General features: G+C 42.3%; 2 protein-coding genes across 6 annotated transcripts in view; both read left to right on the forward strand.

Moving 5' to 3' along the window:
- The window catches only part of cep43 (centrosomal protein 43), a 41658-nt gene extending 27371 nt beyond the window's left edge, over nucleotides 1-14287 (forward strand). For all 5 annotated transcript variants that reach the window (XM_076874228.1, XM_012925188.3, XM_012925190.3 and 2 more), the window contains 3 exons: nucleotides 2547-2580; nucleotides 13957-14044; nucleotides 14119-14287. In XM_076874228.1, coding sequence (XP_076730343.1) covers nucleotides 2547-2580; nucleotides 13957-14044; nucleotides 14119-14199 — 203 coding nt within the window. In that variant the 3' untranslated portion in view covers nucleotides 14200-14287. The remainder of the gene's footprint in view (nucleotides 1-2546; nucleotides 2581-13956; nucleotides 14045-14118) is intronic.
- A 2732-nt stretch (nucleotides 14288-17019) lies between these two features.
- ccr6a (chemokine (C-C motif) receptor 6a) lies at nucleotides 17020-25559 on the forward strand. The gene is made up of 2 exons (XM_004572846.3): nucleotides 17020-17306; nucleotides 22773-25559. The coding sequence occupies exon 2, from the start codon at nucleotides 22823-22825 to the stop codon at nucleotides 24011-24013; it is 1191 nt and encodes a 396-aa protein (XP_004572903.1). The 5' UTR covers nucleotides 17020-17306; nucleotides 22773-22822; the 3' UTR covers nucleotides 24014-25559.
- The last annotated feature ends 2026 nt before the right edge of the window (nucleotides 25560-27585 follow it).

The raw sequence follows: 27585 nt of genomic DNA on the forward strand, positions 1-27585 counted from the left end.
GGGGATAAAGCATATTTAGCCCTTAGTTGGGCAAAACTTTTAAGAGTATTCTTTTCAAACAGCTGATTGACTGTAATCAGTTCTTTCTCCGCCCACCTCTCAAAACTCCGATCTGACAATGATGGAAGGAACTCAACATTTCCATTTATGGGAACAGCTCAAGACATGGTCAAATTCCCTTTTAGCATTTTTAACACTTGGTTCCAAATCTTTACAGTATGCTTGACCCACGGATTAGTTATTAAAAAATTTTTTCCCGTGATTGTGGGTTGAGAAATGGGAGACTCCGAAGGGAGATACCTGGTAATGAATACTCTTCCATAGATACCAACTGCATTTCTGAATTATGAATAATCCAGGCAGCCATTGATTTTAATTGAGCTGCCCAGTAGTACATTCTGAAGTTAGGCAATTTGAGGCCCCCTTTTTCTTTTCCATTAACATTTTGAGTCTGACCCTTGGTCCTTTATTCTGCAAAATAAATTTAGATGTAATGCTTTGTAATAATTTGAATGCAGACTGTGGGATCAAAATGGGTTGGTTCTGAAATAGGAATAATAGGTGTGGAAGCGCCTTGAGGTGACTGTAAGCGCCTTGAAGCGACTGTTGTTGTGATTTTGCGCTGTATAAATAAAATTGAATTGAATTGAATTATTTTTATTCTCAATAATATTAAAATTTCTATAAACAAGGTCTTAAGAAATCTGTGAAAGAGTGGTGATTTATAATTAATAAGAATATTCATCCTTATACATTCAATCCTCCCCATAAGAGTGAGTGAGTTTGTTTACTTCTGAAAAACATTCAGAAGTAAACAAATAAAGAACATTAAGAACAGTAGCTTCCACGTACCCGACTGAATTCAGAACAACCTGAGTAATCCAGACCCCGGTGTATCCAGGGCGGAGGGTGGTGACGAGTCCTCCGAGGGGGGAAAACACAATGTGTTACGTCGTCACTGTTGCCCGCTCGCAGATCGGTTCATTGCAGCTATATAAGTGGGGAATTGGTATCTACTTGTGTGTGCACATTCCATCCACTGAACAAGCAAAATTTGGTTACCTTTTCCTAACATTTATGTCCAAGAAAAACTAAAATGAACTCGGCAAGAGTAATATCTCAGTGCTCCATAAAGACATTTTTCATTTTCTGCAATGGAGAGGGTCATACCTGCCCTAGTTCCCTCAGCTGACCATCGGCACCGGGATAGCTCCGCTTCCATGCACTCCGTCTGGTCGACTCGCACTTGTATCCCCAGCTCTTGAAGCGTCAGCAGGGCATCCATCAAACTTGAGAACGTCTTCTCACCACCATCCTTGAACAGTCTCTGTTTTGCTGGAAACACACACTTGGCTCTTATGTTTTTCAGATTTAATTGCTTTACTGCATCTCGTACCAGTGCTCTCCTCTTTTGCAGTTCCGGGGAAAAATCATGGTCAAAATATATCTGTGTGCCCATATATAAGACTCGCTTCTGATCCCAGGCTTGTTGTAGGATGGTCTCTTTCACAGAGAAGTCCCAGAATCTGACCACCAGCGAGCGCGGTGCTGACAGGGTTCTTGGGCTTAGCGGCGAGGGCTCTGTGTGCTCGCTCTATTCCAATCTTAGTCTATATTGCATGTCCTCGCATCGTGCAGTGAGATCCATTTCTCTATGCAAGAAGTACCGGAGGGCTCGTTTATGGCACCTGGTGGAGTCTTCGCTGTCACCAATACGCTCCTCCATCTCCGTTGTTCTGTTTTCCAGCTTTGTCATATCTTCTCTCAGATTCTTGACAGATGCCTCCAGTCTTGTCAGAGCTTGCTGTGTTTCCATATGCCCATCTTTGTTATCTTTTCTTATCTTCTCTAGTTCTGCTAGTATCCTCGTATCTGCATCCCAAGTGCTAGCAGTAGCATTAGCATCTGCATTCAAGGACAGAGTTAATTGCGTCAAATGCTCGCCTTTATCTTTATTTTGATCCTGTTTGCTGGATCCCTTGCCTCTCAGGGACGATGCCATGTTGGTTAGAATGGAAATTGCATTTTTAAAAACTGCAGTTTTAAAAACTGTAGTTAGGAGTATTGTATTAATCTGGACGGAGCTCGTTCCTTATGCTGCTTGACTAGATCATGGCGTCAACGGAAGTCCCATGGTGTACTCCTTTAATCAATCAGATGCTGCTTTCTTTGTCTGATACTCTGTCTGAAACTAACTGCTTTAGCTCCTTCCCCTTCACAAAATGTTTTCCTGATAACTGCCCCCCCCCCCCCCCCCTTCTGTGACATCATACAGGTGCAAGATTAAAAAAACAATTTACTGATGACGTTCAGATGAGCCTGAGCTCGCACACCTTTAGCTGGTACTGACAACTTCCTGTTTACACAAGTGTCCACCGCAGGAACAGGAAGTGAGCAGCAGCAGCGCATACAGCTAGCTGTATGTTCTTCTTGCTCAATGACAGAAACATAAATAAAACGCAAACAAACAAATAGGTCCTCAACCACCCTGACTCTGAACTGGATGAAGTCAGACGATTAACGAGGTTTTCACTTTTTTCCCTCAGATGACGAGGTCGAGTACGACGACGACTTCAACAGGTACGTACCAGTGTGTGAGTTTCTCTCTCTCACACTCACACACACACACACACTTGTTTTTTATTCACGTCCTTTTTATTCACGAGGATTCAGAGGGTCTGATGTTCCTGTGATATCTGTGAGTCGAGCACTCACACTTCGAAGGTGCTGCTGGATCTGCTCCACGCATCATCATCATCATCATCATCATCATCATCATCATCATCATTATTATTAGTATTATTATTATTATTATTATTATTATTACATCAGAGCGTTTTTTCTACGGCATCGTGTTTGTACTTACTTTAGTACTTTATTTGATCTTTCACTGAGAAATCCAGCCTGCTCCAGATGTCTGATGAAAGTCCAACCCCGAACACAGCTAACGGCAGTCATAGCACCATCTAGTGGCAAAATGAAGTTATGTTTCATAAAAGCGTGTTAGACCAGAGTTTAGACATTGACAGGAAAAGTAGTTTGTGTTTTTTCTTGCATGGTAACCACTGATGTGCATGATGGATTAAATCAGTGTTTGACGTCACAGCTGTGATTTTTGCAACGTTTTTGCTGCTCCCAGATTTCAGGGATTTTTAAATGTTTCTGCACAAAGTAAGCTCGCATCCAAACAGGTTTTAACTGACTTTTATTCAAGTTTTGAACTTCTGTGGTTTGAAGTGGGGCATCCTCGACCGACACTTGTCACAGCAGTCTACAGACCTCCAAAATACCATAAAGATTTTATCAAAGGCTTTTCAAATTTTTTAGTAGGAAATGTCCCAAATATTAATTGTTGGTGATTTTAATATTCATGTGTGCTGTTCTTCAAATCCACTGGCCAGAGACTTTTTTACCCAGTTTGTGTCGGGACCAACCCATAAACAGGGTCACTCTCTGGATCTTGTGCTGTCTCTAGGTCTACCAGTCTCAAACATGGAAATATGTGACGTGTTTTTTTTTCTGACCACTGTCCCGTTGTGTTTGACATACTTTTATCCTATTGCCATACTACATTTTTTATTCCAACACCCTGTATTTAAACCATCTGCAACAGGACAATTTTCTATTGCTTTTAAAAAAGTGTCAAGAGCAGATTGCATCAGCTTTTAATTATAAATACAAAATTGTTCTTGATTAGATTGCCCCGTTTAAAACTTTTTTCATTCAGCCAAATGAGAGTGCAGGTAGGCTGAACGTAAGTGGAAAAAAGATGGGTTGCAGGTGTCTTTCCTGATGCTGAGAGACAGCCTGTCTAATGTCCTGTCTAATACCAGGACATTGTAAAAGCAGAAAAATCAAAGTTTTTTGCCAGTATTATTGAGAATACCTTCAACAACCCCAGGCTTATTTTCTCAACCATTGACTCTGCCCTGAATATTTCTCCTGCTTCCCACATAAATAGTTCCACACAAACTTGTGAAAGATTTTTGCATTTTTTTTTTATAAATAAGATAAAACATCTTCGATTTATGACCGCCCTGCCTTCACATGACATTTTTGCAATATTCATCTGATTTTGATCAGTTTGAGCCTGTGTGTTTTGATCAGGTGGAAGAACTTTGTAATGGCATAAAGACATCTTGTCCAAATGATGTTGTTCCAACACATTTCTTAAAAAAAGGTTGTCAGTTCTGACATTTTTAATAGCCTTAATAGTCTTAAATCAGGTGTTGTGCCAGCTTGTGCTTAAAAAAACCTAATCTTGATTCCTCTGTTCTTGCAAACTTCGGGCCTATTTCAAAGCTCCCATTTCTGTGAAAATTTTTAGAAAAGGTTGTATTTGTTCAGCTGCAATCTTTTCTATATGGTCACAATGTTCTCAAGAGGTTTCAGTCTGGTTTTAAAGCTTTTCATAGCACTGAAACAGCACTTGTAAAAGATCGTTAAGAACTTTTAATAGCCACTGTCTCAGCTGTGCTTTTGCTTTTGGATTTGACCGCTGCATTTGATACTGTTGACCACAACATCTTAATCTCTCGGTTGGAGCACTGCGGCATCAAAGGTACTCCATTAGAGTGGTTCAGATCTCATACCTCTGTGATAGGACTTTCTCAGTGAAGGTTGGAGATTTTATTTCTTCCACAGCCCCCTTTACTTGTGGTGTTCCCCAGGTTTGTGTACTGGGGCCAATTCTATTCTCTATCTATATGTTGCCTCTGGGTCTTATTTTCAGGAAATGTAATTGTAACTACAGGGGTCCAACAAAGAATGGCCACGCATCATACTGATGTCTTCGGAAATTTATTTCTCTCTCTCTCTCACTCTTATTGTCTTCAGACACCGTGAAAACTGAAGAAACACAAAGTTTACAACATAAATGTTTTGAGCTTTTCAGTCTCTCATATCAGTGTCCATAAACAGTCTTGTGCAAGCAGAACAGAAAAATGCACAATAATGGATATCACAAAAAATTTCCTCTCATTACCAGTGTAGAACACGTATGCAACATTATACAAACAATATACATGAAACCATACCGTGTGCGCCTCTTGGACCACATGCAGAATAACATTAACGCTGAGGCTGTAGATGCATCTGTAGCCATGTATCCATGCTAGCTCCACAATGCCATGGTTGTGCTCTCAACCAAACTCTGGTCATGTGACAATTACAAACTTTACCTCATACAAACTTTACAGCACTTTACATATTTAACAAACCCATATTTTGTAATCACATATTTTAGACATGTTTTTTAATTAATGTTACACTTTTATCATCTTATCTTGTAAATAAAAGAACTAAATTAAGCATGAATCTATCACAGAAACATGAAATAACCAACTTTATTTTAACTGTCTCAGGGACAGTTACACTCCCACCAAATTACTATGATTTATGAAATCTGTAAATAATTTGAATAAATCTAGGAATTTACAGAACCAAACAGTACTTAATTGTGACAAACTTGCAAGTCAATCCTAATACTTTAACCATCCCATACACACTTACAGAAGTTCCACTGGAACATTCTAGTTACTTTCTATTAGGACCACTAATTTATGTATAGGGCGTTCAAGAGTGGATGGTTTATTGAGCCTTTCACCCTCTTTCGATAGTTTTCTATTTCCTAGTTGTATTCTGGCTTTCCGAACCAGACCATCTTCATCTTTGCAAACATCCAGTACTCTCCCAAGCTTCCATTCACTGCGAGGGATTCCTTCGTCTTTCACAATGACAATGTCGCCTATTCTAACATTTCGTCTTGGAGAGTGCCAGCGTTGTCTTAGTGTGATGTTTGAGAGGTACTCATTCCTCCATCTACTCCAGAATTGCTCTGCCAAATATTGAACTCTGCGCCACCTTTTCCTGGCATACAGATCTTCTGGCACAAATTTTCCAGGTGGAGGCAGTGGTACAGAGGTTTTCATGGTGAGTAAATGGTTTGGGGTGAGTGGCTCTAAGGCTTTGGGATCACTGATGCTGTCGGTGGTGAGAGGACGGCTATTAACAATTGCCATGGCTTCATAGAAGAATGTTCTCAAAGAAGCATCATCTAATCTTCCAGCACTCTGTGAAAGGACCTTGGTTAAGACACCCCTGACTGTCCTTATCTGCCGTTCCCAAACACCTCCCATGTGACTGGCGTCAGGCACATTCATGACAAAGTCACACTGTTTCCTGGCCAGGTAAGCAGACAGTCTGTCCTTATCTACTTCCTTTAAGGCCTCTGTCAGTTCATTTTTTGCCCCCACAAAGTTTGTTCCTTGATCAGATCTGATTTGTCTGATGGCTCCACGAATAGCTATAAAACACCGCAAAGCATTTATGAAGGCATCTGTCGTGAGATCTTCCAACATTTCTATGTGGACTGATCTAGAGGACAAACAAGAGAATATAAGACCGTACCTCTTATAGTCCTTGCGGTTTTGCTTTGTATGGAAAGGTCCAAAGCAATCCATCCCGCAATAGGAAAATGGTGGTGAGGGGTCAACACGAGTGGCCGGTAAATCAGCCATCCTTTGTGTTTCTGTTGGCCTGCGAGCTCTCCTGCATGTAACACATTGCTTAATGTGATTAGCCACAACTTTGCTCCCACCAACAACCCAGAAACCATTTGCTCTCAGCTCATTAAGTGTCTGTCCTCTGCCTTGATGTTGGGTTTTCTCATGGCACTGATCTAAAATCAGGTGTGTAATTATGCCATGTTTGGGTAGGATTATTGGATGCCTCATGTCAAGCGGTAAGGAAGCCTTCCTTAACCGCCCTCCTACCCTGAGAACACCGTCTTGCAATATTGGGTCAAGTTGGAACAAAGGATGGCTCTGTGGTAATTTACCATGGTTCAGTGCTTGGATTTCCTCCTTGAAAGCATCTTCTTGTGCTAATTTTATAAGCACATGACTTGCTTTTCTCCTGTCTTCCACATTTATACCCTTTGTTGCATTGGCTCTTTTGGCTAGTTGCTGAATCCTAGCAACTAGATTTACTGCTGTATGCCATTTTGAGAACCTTTTGAGTCTCTCCAAGAAGTTCCTGTCCTCTACTACCTTTGTTTGTAGTATTTGTGTCGTTTTGACCTCTGGATCACCTACCAGAAGGTCTGGAGTTGAGTCTGGTGTGACAAGCTCTCTTTCCCACAGGAAATGAGGTCCAATGAGCCAATTTGAACTGATGAGTTCCGCTACTGTGAGGCCTCTGGAAGCGTGATCCGCTGGATTTTGATTGGTGTCAACATAGTGCCACTGTGCAGGATCAATTGCTTCTCTGATTCTTTGCACTCTATTAGCAACAAAAACGTGAAATCTGCGAGCTTTGTTGTTAATGTAGCCCAAAACCACCTGTGAATCAGTCCAGAAATACTCTTGGTCAATTTTGAGCTCCAGTTCCTCTTTTAGCATTCTGCTGACTGCTGAGGACACCACTGCTGCTGTTAATTCCAGCCTTGGTATGGTTACAACTTTTGTGGGTGCAACTCTTGCTTTGCCCATGACTAGGGAGCAATGCACTTGGTCTTCACTCATCACCCGAACATATGAGCACTGACCATACCCACGATTGCTCGCATCTGAAAAGTGGTGGAGTTCTATTCTCTGGACTTTCCCAAGGCTTTCAGGTACAAAGCATCTTGGGATTTGGAGTCTCTGCAGGTTCTTCAGATCAGTGACCCAACTCTCCCATTGTGGCTTCAATTCACCAGGCAGTGGCTCATCCCATCCAATGCTCTTTAGACACATTTCCTGTAGAATTTTCTTTCCTATTAGAAGGAAAGGAGCCAAGAAGCCTAATGGGTCAAACACAGAGGCTATAATGGACAGAATTCCCCGTCGTGTTACTGGTTTCTCCTCCAGGGCAACTTTAAAGGAGAAGGTGTCACTGCTTACACTCCACCTTACTCCCAACACAGTCTGAACTGGGAGTTCATGATGGCTGATGTCCACATCCTGGGCTCCACTAGCTCGTTCACTATGTGGAATTGACTCCAGGACTTCTCTATTGTTGGATATGAACTTGTGGAGCCTTAGTCTTGCCTTTGCACACACCTTCCGCACATCTCTCACTAGTTCAATGGCTGCATTCACAGTTTTTACACTGATTAGCCCATCATCAACATAGAAACTACTTCTGATGAAGTTGGCTGCTGTGGGATGTTCCCTTTCATTTTGGCTCGCAAGATACTTCATTGCATAATTTGCGCAGCCTGGTGAGGATGCGGCCCCGAAAAGATGGACTTTCATGCGATATTATTTTGGCTCTGTGTTTGTTTCACCGTTTTCCCACCACAGGAATCGCAAGTAATTTCTGTCCTCTCTGTTTACATGAAATCTGTGAAACATCTTCTCTACATCACAGATGATTGCAATTGGGTGTTGGCGAAATCGGCAGAGTACTCCAGTCAAACTGTTGATGAGATCAGGTCCAGTCAAGAGGTGATCATTCAGAGCTGTGCCACTGTACTTTGCAGAGCAGTCAAACACAACCCTGATTTTTTCCGGTTTTCTCGGGTGATAGACGCCTTGATGTGGAATATACCACATATTTCCTTCTCTGGGATCATCTTCAGCTCTTTCAGCATCACCTTCCTTGAAGACATTGTCCATGAACCTTACATAATCGTCCTTAAATTTGGGATTTTTCTCAAACTTCCCTTTCAGGTGCTTAAGTCGCACCAGAGCCAGACGCTTATTTTCTGGCAGCTGAGGGCGTGCCTTAAAGGGAAGTGGCATCTCTAGGTGCCCATCAGCATTCTGGTGTATTTTCTCATTTAGCAGTTGCATGAACTGTATGTCATCTTGTGATATGCTCTTTTCTCCAGGAGCTGTGTCTTTGAAGTCTGACTCAAGCACTCTGATGATGGTGGCTGGTGTCAAGGGTGGAAGTTCCTTAACAGATAAGCGATGGCACAGGCCTGTCACTTCTGCTGATGTTGCCATTTTTTGTGAACTGCCAACAATGCTCCAGCCCAGGTCTGTCTTGATTGCATATGGCTCTTCGTCACCTCCCGCGATTACTTGCCGTGGTGCCAGTGCTCTAGGACAGTCGTAGCCTATTAACAGCCCGACCTTGCAATCCATTAACTCAGGCATCTCCTGTGCTATTCTGATTAGATGTTCCCATCTTTTGGCAGTTTCAGAGGTGGGAATGTGTGAACGTTCAAGTGGGATGAAGTCTCTGGTATAGGCAAGTGGCAAGTTGATAAAGCTTTTGGAGGAAAACCCTCTAACTCTGAGCCCACTAACTCTTTCGCTCTGAACAATGGAATCTCTTCCTATCATAGTGGTTAGCTTTAACTTCACTGGCTCTAAACTCATCCCCATCTCCTCACATACCCCTTGATCTACAAAAGTGTTGCTACTCTGTGTATCTAATAGAGCATACACTAAGGTCTCTCTCTCTGGAGTGGTGGTTGAAGAAACCCACACAGGCACGATCATGGATGTGCTCCCACCATCTCCTCTGTCCATGCAACAAGAAAGTGCAGATATGTTTTCTTCTGCCTGCATTCTATGTGATGATGTGTTCACTGGAGTCTTTGGACGGTCTTCGTGAAGAGCTGTTGGATGATGTTTTTTTACAAACTCCGCAAGTCGCCTTGCGCTTACAGTCTTTTGAATTGTGTCCTCTTCTTAGACAACCAAAGCACAGGTTATTGTCAAGTATGAACTTTCTTTTGTTCTCCACGGACATTTTAGCAAAGATCTGGCATTTGTGAATAGAATGGCTTTCTCTACAGCAAATACATGTGCCTGTATCCTGTGGTTGTTCTCTCTGATGCTTTCACATTTGTGATGTATGCATTAGCTTTTGGACGCTTTATGTCTCTAGCTGACCTTTCTTCAGTGTGTTTCAAGGCATGAAATGATGTTACAGGATTGCATGCAACTTCCGCTTCTTGTGCAACAAAATCAGCAAATTGTTTGAAGCTTGGATATTCTTCTTTTTGCTGTAACTGCACTGTGACGCGACGATTCCAACGAGAAGTCACCCAGTCAGGAAGTTTTTGGAGCAATTTTTGATTCTCTTCACAGTCATTTAACACCTGCAGTTCTTTGATGTATGGCATAGCATTGCTGCAGGCTGTCAGAAAATCACTAAATTGTCTCAGTTTAAGTGACTCTCTTGAACCAATCTTTGGCCAGTTGTTCAGTTTTTCCCTAAATGCACGCTGAATTATAAAGGGGTGGCCATACCGAGCATTCAAAGCTTCCCAAGCTTGGTCATATGCTTCGTCATCCTTTCTGTAAAAGCTTCCCTCCAATACAGACCGTGCTTCTCCACTGATGTATTTGCGTAGGTAGAACAACCTGTCAGCTGGATTTGTGCATCGCCGCTCTATCAAAGCTTTGAAACTAGTGCTCCACTCTAAGAACTTAAGTGGGTCCCCTGAGAAGACTGGGGGCTCAGGTGCAGGAAGTCTGGTGAGGACCATTGTGTCATGCAAGGCTTGCATTAACAATGACTCATTGTTATTATTGTTTGGTTGTTCATTGTTATTATTCTTGTAGGTTTGCTCTGGTATGATTTCTTCAGGAGCTAATGGAGGACAACTGACTACCGCACTGTGTGCGCTTTTGTCTTCTCCACAGGCTTCACTTGAATCTGCTTGAGAATAAGCCTTTAGCTTTGCAGTTATTACCTGAAGATCTCGCTGATTTTCTAGTCTTTTAAGCTCTTGCCTTTGTGTAGCAATAGCCTCCTCCATCTCTATCTCGGCCTGCTTCGCGGCAAGCTGTGCAGCACACTCTGCCTTTTTTACATTGATGCTTTGCTGCTCCGATAAACAGCTTGAGCGGCAGCTACGTACAGAAGGTCGGGAGATTGTAGTCCCAAATATTGACTGAGCATATTCTCTGTCTAGCACCATGTGAAGTCTCGCATTTTCTGCCTTAGCATCAAACTCTTCTTGCTCCACTTCACTCATACGTACTTTAAGTATTCTCATCAAGTCCGCTGTTACTGCTGTGCAGGAATCAATTTTTCTTCTAGTCTCAGTAGAAGGGGCTGACTGCGATCTCATATCTTCGTATGTATTTTTCACTTGTGACTCTAGCCCTTCGACAGTATCCATCATGTCAGCTAATTCTTGGTCAGAGCACTCATCTTTAAGTTTGGAACGTGTAGCTTTAACTTGTTCTTTCCAGCTTTCATATAGTTTGATAAATTTACTCTCCTTCTGAGAAAACTCTTGTTGCTTAAGTTCTAGCATTTTGGGCGTTAACTTTCGCTCCCTTGAGGATTTCCTGGGCTCTAGTCTTGAAGTATTAGAGGCAGGCTTCTTCAACATTATCTGCTTGATTTCTATTTTAGCATGAATATCACCTATGAGTAACTCCAATTTCTCTCTTTCGACATCATCAGTGTGTAATTTCAATTGTTCATTCAATCTACTTAGCTCTTCCTTAAGGGAATCAATTTGTTCTCTGCATTCTTCAATATGTGATTTTTCTGTGTTTACTGACATTGTACATGTTTCAGCAAACCTGCTGCATAAACAAGTTGTTGCTATATGTACATGCGATCCTGGCAAATATACAATTCTCAGTACAATCTGATTCTTGCAACAATTTGCTTAACTACACCCCTTGTTATTCTTCTTTTAAGTTGAACTCTTAAACATTTTTAGAACACTTTAAACAACACCACTTGTAAAATAAAAGGGAACACTTTGGCTATAATGACAGGTTGGTTACCTTTAACTCAGTACCTTTCTTAAACAAAATAAATTATTATTTTAATAGACCTCTCCAAACTCCAAACCTCTCCATGAAGTTGTGGATATATCACAGCCCAACCTGGCGCTGACTGAAGAGCCGTTATCTTTTCCTTGAAGACCGCCAGGGATTTTACAGTTCTTGCTGTGTGCAGCGGCAGAGATTTGCAGAGCTGTAGTTTATGATGGTCAATGTCGCCCTCTATTGGTGAAGTCGTGGTCGTTGCCGTCCAAAGCGCCAATAATGGTGTTTCCTCTTTTTAAGTTTGCAAGCCTCTTTTCCGCTGTGTTCTCGAACCACACACACTGCGCTGTCAAGAACGTTTCTTCTTTTCTTATTCTGGAACATGCATTGCTTCTAACGTCGAACTTCCAGCCACGTTGGCGGTACGTTTTCACTGTAACTACAGGGGTCCAACAAAGAATGGCCACGCATCATACTGATGTCTTCGGAAATTTATTTCTCTCTCTCTCTCACTCTTATTGTCTTCAGACACCGTGAAAACTGAAGAAACACAAAGTTTACAACATAAATGTTTTGAGCTTTTCAGTCTCTCATATCAGTGTCCATAAACAGTCTTGTGCAAGCAGAACAGAAAAATGCACAATAATGGATATCACAAAAAATTTCCTCTCATTACCAGTGTAGAACACGTATGCAACATTATACAAACAATATACATGAAACCATACCGTGTGCGCCTCTTGGACCACATGCAGAATAACATTAACGCTGAGGCTGTAGATGCATCTGTAGCCATGTATCCATGCTAGCTCCACAATGCCATGGTTGTGCTCTCAACCAAACTCTGGTCATGTGACAATTACAAACTTTACCTCATACAAACTTTACAGCACTTTACATATTTAACAAACCCATATTTTGTAATCACATATTTTAGACATGTTTTTTAATTAATGTTACACTTTTATCATCTTATCTTGTAAATAAAAGAACTAAATTAAGCATGAATCTATCACAGAAACATGAAATAACCAACTTTATTTTAACTGTCTCAGGGACAGTTACAGTAACATTAGTCTTCACTCCTATGCTGACGACACTCAGATCTATCTTTAGCTAAAGAGAAACAGTTCTGCCTCGCTAGAACCTTTATTTCAGTGTCTCGTCAAAGTTGAGGCCTGGATGGCCTCTAATTTCCTTAATTTCAACGAAAATAAAACTGAAGTGATCGTTTTTGGACCAAGTTGCAATTCTAGAACCTCACATTTTAATTTTCGCAGTTTAAAACCTTTTATCAAATCGCATGCTAAAAATTTGGGGGTTATATTTGACAATAAGTTCACCTTTGAGAAATAGATTAGCTTAGTTGTACAGCGGTCTTTCTTTAAACTGAGGCTTTTATCCAAGGTGAGATCTTTTTTTTGTCCTTTAAAAACCTAGAACGGGCAATTCATGTTTTCATCCTATCCCAACTGGACTACTGTAATTCTTTATATTCTGGCATTAGTCAGACTTGTCTTTCAAGGCTCCAGCTGGTCCAGAATGCCGCTGCTTGTCTTTTGACACGAACGAAGAGAAATGAACATATCTCCCCGGTGGTTGCCTCGCTTCACTGGCTCCATGTACGTTTTAGAATCAATAAACAAAAACCTTGGTAACTTATGAAGCACTGAATGGACAGGCCCCAGGGTATCTGTCAGACCTACTGCAGCCTTATACGCCCCCTAGAACTCTTAGATCGGATAATATTTTGCTCTTGGGCACACCAAGGTCGAGGTTGGTTTTTGGAGGTGATTGTACATTTGCAGTCGTGGCATCTAAATTGAGGATTGATTTGCCTCTCCACATTAGACTGGTTCCTACCCTCAACCTTTTTAAATCCTATCTTAAAACACATTTCTACTCACTGGCTTTTAATTCTGCATGAGAGTTATTTACTTATTTATTTGTTATTAGCTGTTTGGTATTGATGTTAATTGATATTGCTATTTTATTGTGTAATTTGTATGTTTGTACAGCACTTTGGTCAACACCACTGTTGTAATTAAAAGTGCTATATAAATAAATAAATAAATAAATAAATAGAAATAGAAAGTAGTTGAAACCTTCCACACCTTTACAGCAGCTGTTCAGATTCAGCTCGAAGGAACAGAGGACAGATGTGTTGCTGACCGCAGTGCCACAGAGCCACTGTCATGTTTTGCATTAAAGTGATATCTGTCCTGCGGTCAGGCTGAGCAGGTGGAGGATTGTCTCACTTTTTTTTCTTCTATTTGTTTAGTCACCGCTCTGAGTTCTCCAAGAGCGAGCTGAGCATCGGCGAGGAGATCGAGGAGGTTTCCATTGAGGGCCCCGACCACAGCGACAAGGTGAGACCATGCCCCTGCAGCTCCACCTGTAGCTCCACTTGCAGCCTCAGGCTCATTTCTGTCTCTGTCCACAGGTGGATGAATCCACTCAGGACGTCAGCATCTCCCAGCTCAGTCAGAGTCATGGAGCCGACTACATGGAGGACGTGAGCTGAGCCTCCCATCATGCACCTCTTCTTTATATCCTGATATTTAAGCTTGTACAGTCTCAGTGAAGAATAAAGCTCTGTGTTCATAAATCAATACATCCTCCCTGGGTTTTAGTGTGTGTGTGTGTGTGTGTGTGTGTGCGTGCATGCGTGCGTGCGTGTGTGCGTGCGTGCGTGCTATCATGACCGTTGCTCAGGGGGTTGGGAAGCGCATCTGTAACCGGAAGGTCGCTGGTTCGATCCCCGGGCTCTCCGTCCTGGTCATTGTGTCCTTGGGCAAGACACTTTACCCTGCTGCCTACTGGTGTTGGCCAGAGGGGCCGATGGCGCGATATGGCAGCCTCGCTTCTGTCAATCTGCCCCAGGGCAGCTGTGGCTACAACTCTCACATTCATGTGAATGTGAGAGTGAATGAATAGTGGCATTGGGTGCCTTGAAAAGCGCTATATAAATCCAATCCATTGTTATTATTATTCAATGAGTGTTTAACATCGCTGTGGACAAATTTTGGCCCACTAGTCTTTACCCAGTAAGCTTTAGGGCAGGAACTGATGATGGCCATCAGAACCATGAATTCCGCTCTGTACCAGAAAATGGTCGAAGGCAGAATTCATGGTTTGTCCTGAAGCTGCAGTGTTAGCAGACCATCACACTACCACCACCATGTTTGACTGTTGCTGTGATGTCTTTATGAAATGCTGTTAGTTTGACGCAGGACTCAAATGCTTCACAAAGTTCAGCTTTTGTCTCGTCAGTCCACAGAATATTTCGATTCCGTTTTATTTATACAGCACCAAATCACAGCAACAGTCGCCTCACAGCACTTGATATTGTAAGGTAGACCCTACAGTAACATATACAGAGAAAAACCCAACAATCATATGACCCCCTGTACACTTTGGCAACACTGGGAAAGAAAAACTTTCTTTTAACAGGAAGAAACCTCGGGCAGAACCAGGCTCAGGTAGGGGCGGCCATCTGCCACGAACGATTGGGGTGAGAACAGGATAAAAGACATGCTGTGGAAGAGAGCCAGAGATTAATAAGTATGATTCAGTGCAGAGAGGTCTATTAACACATAGTGAGAGAAGAAGAAACACCCAGTGCATCATGGGAATCCCACACCTATTGCAACATAACTCATGGTCACCTGATCCAGCTCTAACTATATACTTTAGCAAAAAGGAAAGTATGAAGCCTAATCTTAAAAGTAGAGATAGTGTCTGTATCCTAAACCCAAACTGGAAGCTGGTTCCACAGAAGAGAGGCCTGAAAAGGCTCTGCCTCCCATTCTACTTTTAAATACTCTAGGAACAACAAGTATCCTAAAAGTAATAAATGCATGAACTAGTTTTTCAGCGTCACTGAGACAGGATATTTCTAATTTTAGAGGTATTACACAAATGGAAGAACGCAGTCTTACATATTTGTTTAATATGTTCATTGAAGGACATGTCCTGGTCAAAAATGACTCCAAGGTTCCTCACAGTGTTGCTGGAGGCCAAGGTAATGCCATCAAGAGTAAGAATCTGGTTAGATACCATATTTCCAAGATATTCAGGGCCGAGTACAATAACCTCAGTTTTATCTGAATTAAGAAGCAGAAAGTTAGCGGCCATCAGGGTCTTTATGTCTTTAAGACATACTCATCACTGCAGTTTAACTTATTGGTGTGTGTTATCTGGCTTCATGGATAGATAAAGTTGGGTGTCATATTCATAGCGAAAATGTATGCTATGCATTCTGTTGATACTGCCTCTAAATGAAAGACTCTAAATGAATATCAATGGTACTGAAAGTAGTTGTAGGTAATGTTACATCTGAGATGATTATGAGTCATTTTTTTTTTCACTTTTTGTCAGCCTGGCTACAGTGCTGAAGAGAAACCTCGGGTTGTTCTTATTTTCTTCAATCAGTGATGAATAGTAAGATGTTCTGGCTTTGAGGAGGGCTTTCTTATAAAGCAACAAACTATTTCTCCAGGCTCTGCAGGTCTGTCCTCAGGATGTGTGCCGCATTACGGAGGGAATCTTCCTTTTTACATCTCTATTGAATATTCACTCTGCTGCTGTGCGTGAGGGAGGTCAGCTTTTCTTTTACAGATATGAACGTGGTAATGACTGTTCTCCCTCCCAATAAAGAATAAACCTGCAGGCCTATGCAAGCTTATAATGATGTTCTTAGTTTATACACGGGCAAAGCTTACTTACAGCATGTGTTTGTATGTAAATATAATTACACTGTAATTTTACAGAAAATCTAAACATGTAATGATGCCATAGACTGTGTTACTACATGTTTCTGACACGTCTGTAATGCTGAGCGGTCCATGCAGAACTGAGAGTCTGAACGTCACTGATGGTCTGAGAGTCATCTGAGGCGAAGCAAAACTACAAACAATAAATCATGTGTAATGCTGCTATGGCACTTTTAACCCCCCACAGCACGAGAGGAACCACAACAGGAAACCGACACAACAGATAATACAAAAATGATTTTTATCAGCAAACACACACACACACACAGCCTTTAATCTTACAGCAGCGACCCCCAAATGTTATAATGCTCTGTCTCCACAGGAGATATAAATAAAGTTCAGTGTGAGTAAAGACGAAGTGACAAGACCTTGAGCAGAAAAATGGAACAATTCTGACTTTTATTTTATTTCTTTTATCAAACTGTGAGAGGAAGCTGAGACGAAGAGCTGACATCACAGTAATGTGTGCTGAGCCGGGCACACACACACACACACACACACACACACACACACACACACACACACACACACACACACAGAGGGCAGGGTAAAGAGGAAGGCTCGCACTGGGGTTTCTCACTGCTTTGTAGTTCTCTTTAATTGCAGCGCTTAGTGTTTGTTGGATGCTGTGCAGCTGCATCATCGCCCTCCTCATCCTTGTCTTCACCTGTGTGGCCTCAGCAGCCAGCTTCATCATCCACCGCCACACCTGTGAGTTTTCTCTGACTGGAGTTTTTGCTGTAGCGCTGACTTGAACGGTCAGACCCCAGCTTCTCCACATTGCTCTGCAGGCTGTGTCAACATTTCAGGCTGGAAACAGAGGCTGAAGCTCAGAGGTGGCACTTTGAACCTTCAGGTGTGTTTTTCCTGCTTTTCAATACAGCATGAGAGAAAGTTTGAGGTTAAACTCTGTTAAATGATGTAATGTGTGATATTTTTTAGATAAGATCAGGTGTGGTGCAGTGAGGCGTTTTCTGTTGATCGAATCGATAAGACAACGTTTCCCTCTGAATGGCACGTTCTGTCAGCTGCTCGCATGAGCACAGAAACCACACAGTAAATTCCTCTTTACTGCATCAAGAACAAAGTTTAATCAAAGAGAAACTGAGTCCATCAGCTGTGCAGCATCTCTGCAGCTCAGAAACATTGTCGTTAAATCACTGCAGGATAAAGTTTGTGCTTGCTGGAAGAAGAGGTTGCCGTCAGATGCAGGTTAATGATTGTCAACAGAAACATCAAAGCAGAAAATATCATGTTTATACTTTATCTGATTTTTAAACTTTGAAAAACAAAGAAATAAAAACCGTTAGAATCAATTTAACACGTTTTCTGGAGCCTGAACTTTTCCACTTGTCAGAAACGCTCAATAACCTCTGGCCTACCCAAATGTGGGTGAGTGGCTACTCTCAGAAGGACTCTAAGTATAAATGTGCGAGCCCAGGCAAGCTCCAAGCTGTCATGAACTGCCAGCTCACATTTCTCCACAAGCAGAATAGAAATCTTCCCATGAGCCTTGGTGGAACGGCGATGCGGCATCTGTGTCGTGCAGGTTAAACTGATCTTAAAGGAGAAATAAATAGTTCCTCAAACACCTCGGGTTCCTGCTCTGCACTTCTGCTCCCAGGGCCCTCGGCTCTAATTTGTCCCCTCAGACTTCCTGTATTTCAAATGTCACCTGCGGGGAAGCGAAAGGTCCAGAAGACCTCAGACGATTTCATCCACCACGCTGCCCCAAACATCGGACGTGCGAGTGGTGGGAAACGGCCACTTCTCGTTTGTGTCTTTCTGTCACCTGCTCAGGTGTTTGTGAATTAACTTCCTGAAAACCAGCAGCTGATCTCAGGCCAGCATTGAGCACACCTGCCCGCATACTCCAAATAATCTATTACATTTCCCGTCCTGTGATTAATGGACTGACTGAACTTTATTTAAGGCACAAACACACCTGTCAAATCAAAAATCAATTAAAAACACAATAAAAATATAAAAGCAAGACTTTCAAATAAATATAGTTGCATTAATTTAACATAAGAAAATAATAAAGATAAAAATAAAAACTGTAGACTACATGAGACTATATTCAGTTTAGTTTTATTTATACTTTTTATTTATACCAAATCAGAACAAAAGCTTAAAAACACAATAAATAAATACAGTTATATTAATTTAACCTATGCAAATGATAAAGAATTATAATAAAGAAAAGAAGACAATACAAAATAAACCAGACTATTAAACAAAATGAAGTTTAAAAGAAAACTAAAGGTATAAAAATCAAATATGAAGAATACAATAAAATACAGCAAACTGCAGAATAAATAAATTACACAAAGGTAAAAATATAAAGATATAAAAATGAAAATGCATCAAATAAAAATGAAAAATGAAATTACATTAAAAAGATGATAAATAAAAGTTACTTTTCATTACTTTTGCTCACACTGGGTGATTACAGCTGGTAACATGAAATGAACTTGACTCGTGCCTTGCATTCATAGAGCATTTAGTGACATTTGGACATTTATTGATGACTAACTGCAGCTAAAGGTTAGGAGGAAGTTCTCTTATTTACAGGAAGCACATCGATAAAAAAACACACCTGAGCCTGTCAGTTAGACACACCTGGCTCTTTCGGCTCGACTTTAATCTTTGCCGCTCTCCGATACATCCATCCATATGAATGTGTGCAAATGTAGTTAGACAGCACTCAGTTTAGTGTCAGTGCTTGTGAGAATGGGTGTGATTGGGTGAATGTGGCATGTTGTATAGAGCGCTTTGAGTACTCCGGGAGAGTAGAAAAGCGCTATATAAGAATCAGAATCAGTCCATTTGATATGAAGGTAAAAATGTGAATATGTGAAGAACAACATAAGAGGGGTAGGTGTTTGTTGGCTGCGGATTGTGGGGGAAGTAACCAGGGGGGAAACCATGCATGCACGAAGTGGGTCACTCGCTGTTTCTGACCTCTTTTCTGCAAACTTCCTGCAAAAGCTCAAACACCTGAAATGGCGTGACGCGCACACCATTGGCACTGCAACAAGCATGTCTTCATCTGAGTTTACGAGCAGCAGCAGCTCAATGTAACCGGTCTCTGCACCACTTTCACACGTTTAACATGTCAAAGTCCCGTTTAGGTTTCAGGACTCGTAGCTCAGCGGGGATGAGTCAGATCAAGAGCAAGCGCTGAAATCTGGAGGCTGTAAAGTGTGTCACTCATTAACATCTCAAAGCTTTCTGTGACTGACACTGTCTGTTTTCTCTTTACAAATCAATCCAGACTTTCCTCAGAAGCTGTTTCCAAAAACATCTCACTGACAGACACCTCAGTCTGTGCTGTAACCAACACTTACCATCAGCCTCACATTGAGCTCAGAACCCAAACGAGGGCCAGGAGCCTCGCAGAGTTCTGCCTAGTTTACAATGACACAACAATGATCACATCACAGTGCAGGAACATGAACATAACACATGCAGAGAACAGCAACGGCAACATGAAAATGAGATAAAACTCATTCTTCAGATTCTTAAGAGGGAGATTATGGGAAAATGGGAACATTTAGAGCATTCAAGTGGACAATGGGACGTTTCAAAGAAATAAGCTTACACCCACTGTGAAGCTTTGTCACTGTGTTTGCATCAAAGTCACCAAAAACAGTGTTTAAATTAATGAATAAGAAGAGTCACTGTGGTATTTTGAAATGCTGTTTCATCAGCCGGAAACATGCCTGCTTCAGGTTAAAGTTATGGTAATAGTGTGGCACTTAGTTCTTGGAGTTGGTAATTTAGGATGACGTGTCTGGGATCCACAGGCAGTTCTGTGGATTTCCAGCTCAGGCTGCTTTCCACTGTCTCACAGCCTTGGACAGTGAACTCATCTTAGTGCTCCTAGAGTTTCACTGCAATAAAACGCTGGTGTTAAAAAGAAACACTGCGCTGGTTTGAGTCGTTTCTCTCTGATAGACTCCAAAAAACAGAGTTGTCATCACACACAGCGTTAGTCATGGAGACCCACAGGTTTCAATGCTGCGACCAATACTTATTCACATCATACATGCATGAGAAAGAGAGAAGGAAGAGCAGGCTAGAATTAAAGGGTGGGTTTGAAAACAGTAGTGAGACTTGCTGTGATGGATAGTTTGAACATGTGCAGAGGGAGACTGGATATATTGGAAAAAAGATGATGAAGATGGAGCTCCCAGGCAGGAGGAGAAGAGGAAGACCTCAGAGGAGGTCCATGGATTTAGTGAAGGAGGAGATGCAGAGGGTTGGTGTGACAAAGGAGGATGCTTGGATAGGAGAAGATGAATGCACATGATCACATGGCTAGAGAAAGGAGCTGAAAAACAAGAAGAAGAATTAAATTCTCTTGTGCATTACCATTAGAAATATCCTGTCTCAGAGTGATGCTGAAAAACTAGTTCATGCATTTATTACTTGTATAATACTTGTTCTTCCTTAGGCTTCAAATTTTCCTTTTTGCTAAAGCATATACAGGGAGTGCAGAATTATTAGGCAAATGAGTATTTTGTCCACATCATCCTCTTCATGCATGTTGTCTTACTCCAAGCTGTATAGGCTCGAAAGCCTACTACCAATTAAACATATTAGGTGATGTGCATCTCTGTAATGAGAAGGGGTGTGGTCTAATGACATCAACACCCTATATCAGGTGTGCATAATTATTAGGCAACGTCCTTTCCTTTGGCAAAATGGGTCAAAAGAAGGACTTGACAGGCTCAGAAAAGTCAAAAATAGTGAGATATCTTGCAGAGGGATGCATCACTCTCAAAATTGCAAAGCTTCTGAAGCGTGATCATCGAACAATCAAGCGTTTCATTCAAAATAGTCAACAGGGTCGCAAGAAGCGTGTGGAAAAACCAAGGTGCAAAATAACTGCCCATGAACTGAGAAAAGTCAAGCGTGCAGCTGCCAAAATGCCACTTGCCACCAGTTTGGCCATATTTCAGAGCTGCAACATCACTGGAGTGCCCAAAAGCACAAGGTGTGCAATACTCAGAGACATGGCCAAGGTAAGAAAGGCTGAAAGACGACCACCACTGAACAAGACACACAAGCTGAAACGTCAAGACTGGGCCAAGAAATATCTCAAGACTGGTTTTTCTAAGGTTTTATGGACTGATGAAATGAGAGTGAGTCTTGATGGGCCAGATGGATGGGCCCGTGGCTGGATTGGTAAAGGGCAGAGAGCTCCAGTCCGACTCAGACGCCAGCAAGGTGGAGGTGGAGTACTGGTTTGGGCTGGTATCATCAAAGATGAGCTTGTGGGGCCTTTTCGGGTTGAGGATGGAGTCAAGCTCAACTCCCAGTCCTACTGCCAGTTTCTGGAAGACACCTTCTTCAAGCAGTGGTACAGGAAGAAGTCTGCATCCTTCAAGAAAAACATGATTTTCATGCAGGACAATGCTCCATCACACGCGTCCAAGTACTCCACAGCGTGGCTGGCAAGAAAGGGTATAAAAGAAGAAAAACTAATGACATGGCCTCCTTGTTCACCTGATCTGAACCCCATTGAGAACCTGTGGTCCATCATCAAATGTGAGATTTACAAGGAGGGAAAACAGTACACCTCTCTGAACGGTGTCTGGGAGGCTGTGGTTGCTGCTGCATGCAATGTTGATGGTGAACAGATCAAAACACTGACAGAATCCATGGATGGAAGGCTTTTGAGTGTCCTTGCAAAGAAAGGTGGCTATATTGGTCGCTGATTTGTTTTTGTTTTGTTTTTGAATGTCAGAAATGTATATTTGTGAATGTGGAGATGTTATATTGGTTTCACTGGTAAAAATAAATAATTGAAATGGGTATATATTTGTTTTTGTTAAGTTGCCTAATAATTATGCACAGTAATAGTCACCTGCACACACAGATATCCCCCTAAAATAGCTAAAACTAAAAAAAACTAAAAACTACTTCCAGAAACATTCAGCTTTGATATTAATGAGTTTTTTGGGTTCATTGAGAACATGGTTGTTGTTCAATAATAAAATTATTCCTCACAAATACAACTTGCCTAATAATTCTGCACTCCCTGTAGTTAGGGCTGGTTCAGGTGACCCTGCACCTGAACCAGCCCTTAGCTGTTAAGTGTTTGCAGAGATGTAGTTGAATAACATGTGGATTTCATTTAATTTTTTATGAAAATACAGAGCTGATTAATGTGCGAACTGAAGATGCTATAGCATTCACACAGCTTCTTCATCATGTGTTCTCTGGTCTTCCTCTTGCCATTGTCTTTGTTTCACTGTGAGTCCATCAGACACATGTGCTGTAGTTTGATGTTTTCTCTCTGCTTGCTTTACAGTGATCTACTCTGCAGAGGATTTGGTGTCCAACCGATCATACCCCACGGAGATGTCCAACCAATCATACACCACGAATATGTCCAACCAATCATACACCACGAATATGTCCAACCAGTCATACACCACAAATATGTCAAACCAAGCATACCCTATGTCGACGTCCAATGATGACAATAATGTCACTGATTACCTAGATTACGGTGGATTTTGTTCATTTCCCAACAACCAGAGTGCGGCGAAGGTGATTGGCCCGTACATCCACTCTATCATCTGCATCCTGGGCTTTGTGGGAAACAGCCTGGTCATTGTTACCTACGCCTTCTATAAGAGGACCAAGTCCATGACTGACATCTACCTGTTCAACGTGGCCATCGCTGACCTGCTGTTCGTGCTGGCGCTGCCATTCATCGTCTACAACGAGCAGTGGTCGTGGCCGATGGGGCAGGTGGCCTGCAAGCTGCTGCGTGGCTCCTATAGTGTGAACTTGTACAGTGGCATGCTGCTGCTTGCCTGCATCAGCACTGACCGCTACATCGCCATTGTCCAGGCTCGGCGTAGTTTCAGACTGCGCTCACTGTCATACAGCCGCGTCATCTGTACCATCGTCTGGATCTTCGCTATACTTGTGTCCGTCCCCAGCTTCTACTTCTACAACTGGTACGAGCCATCACACTTGAGTGATCCTAATAACCAAACGCATGTTTGTGAGTTCAAGTTTAAAGACTCAGAAACAGCCGCTGCGGTGAAGGTGGGCATCCCCAGCACCCAGATCAGCGTGGGTTTCTTTCTGCCACTCTTCATCATGATCTTCTGCTACAGTGCCATCATCATCACCCTGCTGAAGGCCAAAAACTTCCAGCGGCACAGAGCAGTACGGGTGGTGCTGGTGGTTGTGGCCGTTTTTATCATCTGCCACCTGCCTTACAACATAGTGCTGCTGTATGACACGGTCAGCCTGTTTCAGGAGGTCTCGTGTGGTGAGGCGGACATGTTGGAGATGGCCAAGACGGTGTTCCAGACCATTGCTTACATGCACTGCTGCCTGAACCCAGTGCTGTACGCCTTCGTAGGGGTGAACTTCAGGAACCACTTCAGGAGGATCTTCAGGGACCTGTGGTGTCTTGGAAAGAAGTACATGGCCCCACGCCGCTTCTCCAGAGTCACCTCTGACTTCTACATGTCCTCCACTCGTCGATCGATGGATGGGTCCAGCAACAGTGGCGCTTCTTTCACCATGTGAAGACATCCATGTGTTGATCTCTGAAGCTCCAAGTCTCTAACTCACCTCTCCTGACTCACTTCTGTTTTACCGACGAGATTCTTAATCCAGAGTGAAATATTTTGAAGATAAAAAGATCTAACACCATGCTGCACATCTTGTTGTACTTCATCATTTTAATTGAGAAATATTCCAACTCCTGCATTTGACTGAAGACGAGTCTCCTGCAGAGCCTCCTGCTGTCTGTATTACACAATTGAAGCCCAGAGCTCAACATCTCCTGCAGCTGCAGATGATGAGCTCTAAGCGAGGATAAAAATAACCTTGAAGAGTTTCTCTGACTGATGTGTTCCTGAAAAGACTGATAGCGACTGGAAACTTCCCAACAGGCTGAGTGTTTCCTGTCTTCTGAAGGTCCAGAAAGGATGCAACAGGCTCTGATGTGTAGTCCTGCACACCTGAAATATTCCTGTGCTCAGGTAAAATAGCTATGTGACCTGCATAGGCAGCAATAATCAGCTGCCTCTCCAGTGAGTCCCTCCTCCCACAGCTGAACTACGCCCCCTGGTCCTGGTTCTGCTCATGAACCAGTTCTCCACCTGCTGCACTTTCTGGTTAGAGAGACCCTCAAGAGCAGAACCAGAACTAAACCCACTCTAATCGGACCATCTGTACCAGGAACCCCGACAGCGAGCACATGAATTTTCAAATTAAGAGTGAGGGGGATTGTCCAATCCCCAACACACCTGATCAGCTCATTGTAGTAAACTCGTCATCAGACCAACACCTTCTAGCTCCTTGTCTGGTGACAATGTCTGTGATTGCTTTGTGAAAACTTTTAATGAGCTGTTTTTACTCATATCGCTGCTAGCCACCACCCATCAATGCAGATTAATAAAAGATGGCTGGCATTGCGTGGAGTACTGGTCATCAGGGTCAGGGGTCAGGCTTAGAGTTTGGATGTGTTCCAGCCAGATGATCAATGTTACAGTGATTCTGTCATGTAAGTGTGTCACACAGTAAAATATATCCATATAAGGGATGAGCCTAAACCTGACCCCTGACCTGTTAGAAGGTTCCTCAGCAGACTAACTGGACATTGACCATTAAAACCTACCAACAAATAACAGCTGATAGGCTCCATCACCCACATTACAGGCATGTTTTCAATCCCTTTTTAAAATTTTGTACCTAAGAATTTTTTTTTAATGTTAATTTGCTGTTTGTCATTTCATTTATATCAGAACTGTGCAAGTAGTCTGCATTGACGTGAATGTGTAATCCTAATCTGCTCACAGGTGATTTCCAGGATTAAGAATTGAAACTTTTCAGAGGTTTTCACATCCTCATTTAAGCCCTGATGAAATACAGGTTTTCAGTTTTAATTTTGTCTCAAGGCTCAAACATTTCAAAAACTCTGCTTTTCTTCATATCCAACTCTTATTTGTTGCAATTCCTCTCATTCTTTTTTTTTAACTGTTCGTGCCTGGGTTTATTTTTATGACACCCAATGTATCCTTTGAATGTAACATTACAGCTCAGTTGTCAGATTTGTGCCTTTCAGAATAAATGCAGTTTATTTCGTCTATTTCTACGAGTCTGAGTTTTTATTTTAACGTCTCTGTGGCTTTAATGGGATTTAAAGCTCTGGTGTTTAAAGGACGTTTACTGATTTCCTTTTAAAGGAGTGCAACAAAATACTTTTAAAGGAGTACTTTGTTGCACTCAGCTGAGTTACGGCATGACCTCAATGTTCAGACTCTTTGCAGAATTAGACTCCACAAAAACAGGACTATGGCTGTATAGGAATTTCTTTTACTTATGTATTAATCACATTATTTTATTGTATAATGCAGTGTTGCAGTGACGTGCCTGTGAGCTCCGCCGGCAGCCAGCTGTGCCAGAGTGACCGAGCCCCAGGCCCAGAGGCCGAGGGCACCCCACCCCCCAAAGGGCCCCGAGTGAGCCCCAGGCTCCAGGCCCCAACTAGCAGCCACCAGGAGTGAGCCGGTGTGTACCTGGACGCCCATCCCCAGACACCAAGAACCACCAATGCACCGATGTCTGAGGGCGTCTGCCACTGGCAGGGGGAGTGGTGGGGGGAGATAGCCTTATGGAGGCCTATCTCCCCCCACCACTCCCCGAGGTATAGAGGCCACTGTGTGTGTCGCTTAGACAGGTGGAGAGAATACATCACTTGTTCGTAAATAGAGAGAAGGAGAGAAAAAAAAAAGAGTCTGATTATGTGTGTGCATATTTACTAATATGAGTACGCTTGACTTAAGTGTGTGTATCCTATACATCTGTGTGCACTGTGTGATTGATGTAAATGTGCTGCCGTTGAGCGCATGACTGTCCGTGATCATGCTTTACGTATATGTCGAAATAAAGGATGTTGTTTGTGGATGAGTCTGGAAGTAGGTGATGGAAGCAGTGAAAGAAAATAAGAAGAAAGAAACCAAGGACAAGGGTGAGCAGCATAAAAAAGACATGGGAAAAAAGAAAAAAAAAACGAGAAGAAAAAAAATGGAAATATTCCAATTAGACCATTGACGGAGAGTGACAGTGTTAATTCTGCTACGATATCACACTTAAATTGCTGCTGACAGCTCTGCTGACAGTGTAACACTGGGCGGTGAATTCACTGTGTGCAATGCATGTTTTAGCCTCTATCTGACAGTGGAAATTGGAGCGTGTCTCTTCACTAACTGGACCTCTGGACTCCACATACCGAAGTCTCAGTGTCAGTGTTCTGTCATCTGTCCTGCCTTTTGGTAAATAATAAAACCATGTCTGTGACTTGAGTTCACACGCATGAATCAGAAGGACGCACATGAATGATATGACCACACTGAGGACAAACTGTGGATATGTGAGCGTATTAAATCAGACCGATTGTAACAGGGCAGCCCTTAGCGGCTGGAAACACAGTGAGACAGACCAAGGCAAGTGTAGTGGAACAAAGTATTTATTTGCTCTATGGCTCTCCTTAAAACAATTAACTTGTCGAGCTTCTTCACAGCACAAAAATCCATCCTCTAATGACAACTGGCAGCCTTAAATATGTTCAGCTGTCACAGACTTAACCATTATTCCACTCTCAGGTAAATTCTTAAATCCCAACCTTCCACCACAGTATACAATATATCAATAAGAATAAATAAATACATAAATACATTTTCACATTTACATATTAATAAATACTTCACACTTTAATGTTACACCAAACCCAATATTATAAAAACCCAGAAACCCAAGCACAAAAAGATTCACCACACTCTCTTTACCAATGGTCTCTCCCGGAACCTTTAAATGGTGTCTGGACCCCCGGGGAAACATTTGCCCAAACACCTTGAAGAGGACACAGGCAAGAAAGGTGAGTAATCATTAACTTACAAACACTTATTTGCAACTAGTGATGGGCAGATGAAGCCCCATGAAGCACTGAAGCTTTTCATCCAATTGGTTCACCCCAACGCGAAGCTTCATGAAGCTTCATTTGCTCTAGCAGGACACCTACTGGACGTAAAAATAATAGCTGGCATGAATTTGAAGAGTGTGGCATTTTGCACACAGCCTGTAAATGTCAACAA

This window comes from Maylandia zebra, linkage group LG15, assembly GCF_041146795.1.
Source record: "Maylandia zebra isolate NMK-2024a linkage group LG15, Mzebra_GT3a, whole genome shotgun sequence".
In the NCBI taxonomy this organism is placed as follows: domain Eukaryota; kingdom Metazoa; phylum Chordata; class Actinopteri; order Cichliformes; family Cichlidae; genus Maylandia; species Maylandia zebra.

Coding starts and splice junctions, on each gene's coding strand:
- ccr6a (XM_004572846.3), top strand. CDS start 22,823: ATGTCCAACCAATCATACACCACGAATATGTCCAACCAATCATACACC.